The 9,568-nt window shown below is 38.2% G+C and overlaps 1 protein-coding gene across 1 annotated transcript; it reads right to left on the minus strand.

Annotated features, from left to right (window-relative positions):
- Nucleotides 1–3,787: 3,787 nt before the first annotated feature.
- LOC142549184 (uncharacterized) lies at nt 3,788–9,269 on the minus strand. Its single transcript, XM_075658015.1, has 4 exons — nt 8,708–9,269; nt 8,226–8,341; nt 5,387–5,627; nt 3,788–5,297 (listed from the first exon to the last, which is right to left on the minus strand). Exons 1-4 carry the CDS (start codon nt 9,062–9,064, stop codon nt 3,972–3,974), a joined length of 2,040 nt encoding a protein of 679 aa, XP_075514130.1. The 5' UTR covers nt 9,065–9,269; the 3' UTR covers nt 3,788–3,971.
- Between the last annotated feature and the right edge of the window lie 299 nt (nt 9,270–9,568).

A 9,568-nucleotide genomic window follows, 5' to 3' on the forward strand; every position in this document is an offset into this window, starting at 1 on the left:
GGTCTCACCCAGTCCACATACATTGATACCATCGTGAAAAGGTTCTCGATGGATGAGTCCAAGAGAGGACATCTACCAATGTGTCATGGCGTGTCCCTATCCAAGTCTATGTCTCCCAAGACTGATGCAGAGATACAGGCGATGACACGCATTCCATATGCATCTGCGATTGGTAACATCACGTATGGGATGATATCTACACGTCCTGACGTGGCTTTCGCACTAAGTGTAGTGAGTAGATATCAATCGAACCCTGGTCTTCCACATTAGAAAGCTGTGAAAGACATCCTCAAGTATTTGAGAAGAACCAATAAATTGTTCTTGGTCTATGGGGGTGGAGAACTGAAATTGGAAGGCTATACCGACTCTAGCTTCCAAAGCGATATCAATGACTCGAAGTCAACCTCCGGATTTATATTCATGCTCAATGGTGCTGCTGTCTCTTGGAAGTGTTCCAAGCAAGACAATACGGCGGATTCCACCATTGAGGCAGAATACATTGCTGCATCAGCTGCAGCAAAGGAGGCTGTTTGGATAAGGAATTACGTCCAAGAGTTGGGTGTCATTCCTAATGGAGTTGCTTCTGTCCCGGTGTTTTGTGACAACACGGGAGCCATTGCTCAAGCAAAGGAGCCAAGGTTTCATCAGAAGTCCAAACACGTAATGAGAAAGTACCACATCTTCCGAGAGATTGTGGAAAGAGGAGATGTCTCGATTGACAAAGTCGGCTCCACAGATAATGTTGTTGATCCACTAACTAAGCCTTTACCTGAACCATTTTTCGAGAAGCATCGCGAATCAATGGGTTTGAAGCATATGGGTAATTGGCTCTAGTGCAAGTGGGATATTGTTAGAGTAGGTGCCCGTCGAGCCAAGTGTTGGCCGTGTGTTCACAATGAAACTCTATGTATAAACGATTTTTATTTTAATAATATTTGAAATTACTATTTTAGCACATCTTTATCTGTATACCCATGCTAGTTGCATAGATAAAGCCCTTGAGTATACAAATAGTAGAAAGAATATGAAATGCTCATATGATGAGTATCATGAAACTCATATTTGGAATGCTGTATATTCTAAACAGTTTCTAGTCGATTCAGCCGCCGCTAAGAAGGATATAGGCCGCTCGAGTTCGAGACTAGTATCTGCGATGTGAGTACCATGTTTCATTGGTAGGGGACATTGTGATGTCCGAGCATGCAGATAGGTGCTCCTTGTAGAGTGCACTGAACAACCCTCCATAAAGGACATTCCAAGTGGTTCTCACTTATCGAGTGGAAACGTCCTAGTTTATGGTTGTACACCATTAGTCCTTATGATCCGGGACAACATTGAGACTCTATATGCTAGCATTACACTTTGACTTGTTTACCGACTCTCAAGGGGTCATCAGGTGGCAAGATTGGGTGTTAGTCGAAACATATAGGAGTCGATGCATTGTAGTCGGGGATTCACCGCTTACCTTCGGGTATGGATATCCTATGTGTATGTAGTATGAAATCTCTGATCAGAGTATGATGGTAATTATGAAAGGGGTTTCATAGATTACACCATCGATGCAACTACGACATGACACATAGTATCGATTCATTGACAACTCTCAATATACCAATGATTGTCGAATCGGTCGGGATATATGAGTTGAAGGGACCGTACTGTACGCTAACCATAATTGAATGTTTCTTGCAGGCACTATCATTTGATACCTAGGGAATCATGTAAGCGATGCTACTAGGCGTTTAACATGATTGGTTGGGCACTATCAGACTTGAGTTCTGACGTTCTTGTTATCAAGGAGTTGATAAGTAAAAATGGAGCAATTGGGATATGCTCATATAAGGACATGTTTAGTCCGAATCACATTGAGATGTGAACTCACGGCTAGTTGTACCAATGAACCATTGAGGGCCACACAAGTACTAGGTTTCTAGATCCCGTTGAGAAGTAAAATAGTTCAATGTGTTGAACGGCTTATAAAGGAGTTTATAAGCGTAAATAAAATAGAAGTATGACTTCTATAAGCAGAATGTAACTTTTAATTTGAGGAAGTGTTCCTAAATTAAAAGTTTGCCAAACAAATAATGTATTTGAAAATTGTGATTTTCATAAACATTATTATGGACTAAATTAATTTAATTCAAGTGTTGAATTAATTTAACACTAGTGGGCCTAGTAGAGTCCAAAAAATTAAATTAATTCAAGTGTTGAATTAATTAAATAACATTGGGCCTTGTAGAGCCCAATTAGAAATAATTATTAAACTAGTGGACTTGAGTAATATCAAGTAAAGTTTAAATGGACTCAAATGTGTTTGAGACATTTAAATAAAGTACATGGGCTTTGTAAATGTTACAAGTCCACTTAAAAAGCATGCTAGGGAGGTGAAGAGTTGGGAATTACTTTTTCATTAAAAAATTGCATGGCATACTCATGCACCTTTAACACTTTTTCAAGGACTAAGAAAAGTCTTCCCTTCTCTCCTCCTTACCCTCTTTGGCCGAAATTTCATGTTCATTATTCTCCTCATTTTTGTTCTTCAATTGTTGGAGAAAACACTTCTCAAAGAAAAATCCTCCTATTTTTCTAGTGCAAAATATGAGGGTATCTTCCTAGTTGGTGGTGGGCTTGATTTTTGAACAATGAGTGTTCAGAGGGAGGCTTGTAGATTGTCATCCTTTAAGAGCTTAGTTGTTTATCAACTAAGTTGGAGCCATCATCAATCTTGAGAGATTGATAGGTAAAATTTCTAAACATCCTATGTATGACATTTCGTGTTTTGTATTTGCTACACATCTTAGTAGAGGAGTTCGATTTTTCTTCTCAAAAATAATTTTGCACTTCTGTTGCGTATTTGAACACCTAAAATCGATCCCTTTCACAAAAGCCCGAGCTCTCATGCAAACTCTCGGATGATTTCTACTCGACCTACCTCGAAAATAGCACTTCGCTCGAGTGCAGTAGTATCGGAGGCCTTATTCTTGGCAATCATTATTGTCAGAACCACAGGGGTTGGCGTGTCAGAGAAGTTGTCAGAAGCAGGGTATGGGCAGCCACCTTACCCTAATTAGCAGGTGAGCACTGAAAACAAGGTAATTATGATATTTCCTCATATAAATAGCAGGTATGTTTTACATTTGAGGGATTCTGATATTTTTTCTAGTTTTCAAGACTTTTAGCATTCACGTATATTCACTCACATATACAGCTTTTCTTCTTCATCCTTCACCTGCTGACTTTTGTATCGGAGTGGTCACGCCGAAAACCCCTCAAGCGCCCATTCCCGAGTTCATTTCCTTGTTTGCAGGTTACGTTTGAAGCCATAGCCCTTGCTCATTTTCCTTAAACACAACTCTTATTAGATTCAGTGGATTACCCCGACTCTGCTTACCCAATTCACTCAGATCGCATCAGTGAAAAAATCGAGCAAACTCATAAACTTTTCGCTTCAGCTAGTTTTCTTGCTTTCATTTTTTGCTCACGTCTCAATCTTATTACTTGGTGTTAAGAGTATTCTTGTCTCCGACGGAACTTGCTTACGGTTCTCTTTTAGAGACTTCCGTTGTATAGTTTGGTTAGCTTTCAACTTATTTTATGTTAATTGCACACAAGTGATTATTGTAAACTAACATCATGTTTCCTTCATTTATGAAATACCGATTGTTGCAACGTCATGCCACGAGGTTTTGTTCTTTTCGAGTTTTTTACTTGAAAGCATTACCAAGTCGCAGTCTCCAGAGATAAGAGATGATAAGATTTAGTTTACCAGGAAAACAACGGAAGAAGATTCTGTTTCTTTTTAATGCTTCCTTGAATCGCACAATAAATGGAAGTTTGTACATTAGGCCACAAGCTACTGCATTTCAAAATGATTTACTCTTTCGACAGTGTATAACTATTCACGTATCCACACCAAAACACTGAAGTTCCCAAAAGCAGACAATTCCATTTTATCTTTCGTCACATCAAAATCAATCAATCTCTTCATCAAAACGCGGCATACCAGAGCTAGATGGTTTCTCCTTTTCAATCAAATCATCACTGCTACCAAATCTTTTACTGATGACACTTCTTATTGGTTTCTCCGACAATAAAGCTAATCCCACACTCGTCAAGTTTTGCGCTAAAACATCTACGTCTATGGCTGCACAATAATGACCCCGGCTTCCAGCAGCTATCAAATTTTGCTTGTCATCTCTGCTGCTCAGCATGGAAGGCAATACATCAAGAAGCTGAGAGTTGGGTTGGCTGGAGCCACATATGAGCATCCGACGCGTTTCCCTGGCACCTTTTTCCAACATGGATTCAGCATCTGGAAGTGGGTCCACAAGACTTGGATGCAATGGAGAAATCGTGGTCGAAATAGCAGGCCCTGCACTGACCAAATACCCTTGGCCAGAAGAACAGACATCAATCACTGGAATGTGGACAATTGGATCACATATCAAAGGTGTAAACGTAGGAATTTGCTGAGAAGTTGACAGCCTAACCAAAGGCTCAGGTACAAATGTTGGAAAATCTAGCGGAGGAATTTCGGCCATATTTAAGAATTCTTTCGAGGTTAAAAGTCCAGACTGCCTGGGAGCTGATAGGAGAGAAGAAATTGGAGGCAGAGATAGTGATTCAGTTGACGATATAGGTAGATGTGAATTTCCTTTAGTAAATTGTAGTGCAGATACAACAGGAGGGCACCAGCAATACTGAGGTGAGAAGTTAGATGACCCTGAAGACGGAATTTGTATTTCTGAACCAGAAAATGGAGGCTCTGAGGATTTTCCAAGTATCTCCAACAAATTAAATGTGGCTGAAGTATGAATTGCATTTGGTTCAGAAGCTTCGTCTTGCTTAAAGCAACTAGTGCTAGATGGATCAAAACTGGTTGATGAAGCAAGAGCCAAGCTTTCAATACTTGAGACGTAATTCTCCACACCCCACTTCAATTTCTCTCTGGCAGCACTCCTCATAGAAGACAAACTCTTAGACATGCCTTCCTTGAACTGGTTTGACTTAGGACTGAGGCTACCCTGGTAGATCAAGTTTGTCTTCGATCCTTGACTGCTACATTGCCGGACATAGGAAAATTTTTGGCACGTTGAGGAAGATTGAGGAAAATGTTGTTCGCAAGGATCAATACTGTTGTCAGAAGGGGATGCTGACAGAACACCGCTAACTTGAGTATTGTTTACAACTGATCCCGCAAGATAGGCATGAAGATGAGTTGCAAAAAAGTTAAGACGTGACTCGCTAATTCCGCTTAATTCAGCAAGTGAAGGTTTTCTCATAAGCAAATCCTTCATCTAGACACACAAAATAAGACGGAATGAGGAATCATTTTACTTCCACAAGAAAACGTTACAGCATAAAAGAAATGCATCGGTTATCTTACATTTTTTAGCAATTCATTTCCTCGAAGCTTAGATTTTTCAGAGCACCAAAAATAAAAAACCACAGCATCTGAAATTTTAATTAAGAATGATCTTCCAGATTTGTCAGCAGAGATCTCTTCAATTTCAATGGTGCATTGAGCCTCTGTACTAAATGTTGCTAGCCTCTCCACAGAACCATTATCACCATTGAATGAGGCGCGCAGGTCAGAAGTTGGCAAAAGTGAGAGGTATAAATTTCCTCTGTACAACATGACATACAAACAAAAGAATCAGAAAAGTAACAACCGGTGTAAAGCACATGACGATAGACATCAATTCTAAAGTAAAAGAGATTTGTATGTCATGCAAGACTTCATACTTTCCCTGACACCAACTAACACTAAGAAAACGCGGGATGTGATCAGAGTCCAAAATTTAATAACATTGACTACTTCCTACGTGATGCCTGAATACTAAAGTTTCTCTCTTTTAGGCACCAAGGTCTTCGCAGATTAAAGTTAAAGGTAATGTATATTAACGGTTTCAATAAGTTCAAGCATTTCATCTCATTTTTTTCTTGACCATTTTTAGTACATGAGAGCAAGAAAATTATTAAAAAAGGCCCCAACTTAACAATCAGATATATGTTGGTTTCATTTACAATAATGATCAGAGCGAGAAAGAGGTGAAATAGAATATAAGTTGTGCTACAATTTGGAAAGATCAAAGCCCATGCATAAAAAAACCTCATGCCATTAAAACATAATCGAACATCTAGAGAAGGAAAATAGCCAATACAGTTGCAATAACAGCAAAAGTACTATATTAGACAGATAAAAATATAGCATGAAAAAAGAGAGAATTCTGGCAAGATATATAATATAATACATTAACATAAGATCGTGAAGCTACCTTTAATTCTTCTTATTTCAGAGATCATTATAGTATTACGCCGAAATTACCTACAAGTCAAAAGATATTTTCACTTGGAAGGCCAAATAATCTTAGCCATTACAACATCAAATACAGCATTTCATAAGGTAAATATGATCAAACATAGAGGACAAATAAAGTCACATTAACTACCACTCTGTCTGCAAATTATTTCTTTAAGTTCTTCAAACATAAATATTATTAACAAGAAATCACTACGAATACAAACATCTCAAGCACAGAATAAATATACCATGATATAAAGAAAAGGAACTGACACTAAAATACTGAAGCAGATACGATACAATCACGTGTCATACGCGCACCTCATAGAAATGTAAAGTCATTTCAAGATGACGGGATCTAAGAGATTCCACATGTAGTGCCGAGATGATTTAGATAGGTTTGTGCATAGGTCTGCAAATGCACATACAAGACACTCAAAAATGAACACCAACATGTTTAGGATCAGAGATAATAACACAACTCTCTAAACCTAAGAGACACTTGGCAGGTAAAAATATATCGAATACCAATGTTCTAAATGACGGTTGAGGTGGCCGCTCCCCGGTCTAAGGCTATCCGATGGACAAGGAGGCCGAGCAGGCGGTGGAGGCAGCCGAGCAAGCGGCCAAGACGGTCAATGATTTTAAAATCCTAGTCAAATGTCAAAATCAAATAAATTTATGAACTAATCAAAGTCAATCAATTTAAAAAACCTAGATATAATAAAAACGTCTCTCCCTCTCTTTTGTATTTACTTTTTCTTTCAAGTGTCCTCCGCTGTCAGCCACCACCTGCTTCAAACCGCCTCCAGCCACCGCCGCAATTAGCTACCGTTATTTGAACTTTGTCTATACTGTAATATATTGTATGAAACTTTTTTATTCATAAACATTATTCAATTAAATATATTATAAAAAAACGATGATTATTTGTAATTACATTGTGTGATTATATATAATTACCTAAAAAAAATTGTTAGGTGGTGCATAGGCGGTTATGGACCGCCCGCCACTGCCTCCCACCATTTACAACATTGACGAAGACCCATATCATAAAACAAATTGGAAACTGTTAATTAAAATCATCAATATGCATTATTAAGCAAATGCATGCACACACAACATTAGATACATATGTAAAACAACAAATGATTCTCTTCCTACAAAATGAAAGGGAAGATCACAAACAAGAAAAGAAAGGCAGGTTTAGCACCATAAACTTGAACCACGACAAAATTAAAGAATTCATCACAACAAATCAACAGCTAAAGGAAACATAAGCTGGTTTTACATTATTATACAAGCCTAGGTTGTATCTTTACAACAAGTAAAATCTAAACTCATTCCCGTATAGCATTTCTGCCAAAAGATAAAATAGCAAAAGAGTTTACATATACAAAATTGACTTGTCAAATTATAATCTTAAAAATTGATTAAAAAGTCAATGGCGTTATCATTGCCACAACGGACTCTAGTCACAGTTTTCTTTAATTTATTATTATTATTTAGGCAGAGCATTTAGCTCCTGCTATTCTGATGTTCTTATAGAAGTATATAACTAGTTATACAAGCTATGAAAAGCAGGCGTCATTAAAGCAAACGTTACTAACGGTACCAATCGGGGAGTATAAAACAACCTCATGCCAGAATTCGTATTAAATTTTTAATCGCTGACTCCTTGCACTTCAATTACTTTTTGATGCACTGCATCTACCCAATCCCATATACTCAAAAGAGTAAAAAAGCCCTTTTTACTACCCTTTTTGTGTATCCCCCACATACAAAAGAATCTCCAATCACAACAAAAATCATAATTTGTGAAAGAAAACATTCTCAGGCACTGCAAAAGATGAAGTATCAAAACTTTTCCTATATAAAACCATATTATTTGTTATAAAACAGTACAAGTGTGTGCAACTACCTTATCGATGTTGGAGACAAAAGGGTTCCTTTCTTCTCGATCTTTCCAACTCGAATAGAAACAAGAGGAACGCACAGGCACCTGGCCAAAATAGCAACTTCGGATGGTTCAAAGTGCTGGGAGACGATAAATAGGAAACAAGTCAGTGGCCCGAAACTGAGAAAAACAGAAGCTTCATTCAACAAAATGGGTCAGAATCTATCATGAGATGATTTAAGGCTGTGGAAAACTCGATTAGAAACTCAGTTTCAAACAACTTCGTATATGAGCATCACAACCACAAAATTCAAATCAAAACAATTACATATAATTATTTTTATAATAAAGTCAGTAAACTCCTGAATATAAATCAAACAAATTGATTATTCATCAAACAATAGTAGAATCTCGATTCCAAAATCAGCGACACCCATAAATAAACCCTATCTAAAAGCCACAGACCACACAAGCAATCGAGTTCAACCGATCGAGCATACAGATACCTGACTAAGGTGAGCTAGCAGACGATCCTCAGCCGCCCCAGTGGAAACATTGAGCTTCAGAAAAGGTTTCAACCTCTCATCCGCCCGGCACGCTCCCATCACCTGGAAATCCAAAGCGCGAAACCAATGCAGAAATCCATCCTCCCTATCGCTAGTCTGAAGCAGGAGATCTCCGTCCCCATCCTCCGTGAATATCTCCGTCAACCTCCGCACAATAGACGGATTCGCGTTCCCTGACGTCTCAGCGCCAGACGATGACTCTTCGATCGAATCATCTCCGTCGAAATTCAGGTCCCCACGACCAAAATCTCCACACTGTCTATCGTTCTCAGGTTGCTTTTTCTCAGAATTAACCATTAAATGAAATCCAAAATGTCTCAACCACAGCAGCTAAAAACAGTCCGTAGATTCCAACGCAATCTGGAATAAACCCTAATCTTCGGCTATACAAATCCTTCGATTGATTGAATCCGGGAAAAAAAAACAACACGGGGACAAAAATCTCGATCAAACCTGAATCACTCTCGATAGCAGCTGCCGATGATGAATGATGCGAAGGTAAGGCATCAAATCAAATATTATTTGTAGAAGAGCGGACTTGAAACATAATATTCTGTGTTTAATGCTGGTCTGAGGTCCGGAAAAATATCATTGGTCCTTGAATTAAAACACGTGGGTCTTCAGTCTTGGCGTATGTCCCACACTACAAGTAGCCCTACAATAAAAAAATATTAATTAAAAGTTTTTAAAATTAATTACTTTAATAAATCAAATTAAAATTATTTAAGAATAAAGAGGGTGCGAGGATGGATTTTTAATAAAATAGACAAGATTTACCTCGCAAGTGATAACTCGGCTACC

The sequence above is a fragment of the Primulina tabacum genome, chromosome 6, assembly GCF_025594145.1.
Source record: "Primulina tabacum isolate GXHZ01 chromosome 6, ASM2559414v2, whole genome shotgun sequence".
Lineage (NCBI taxonomy): Eukaryota > Viridiplantae > Streptophyta > Magnoliopsida > Lamiales > Gesneriaceae > Primulina > Primulina tabacum.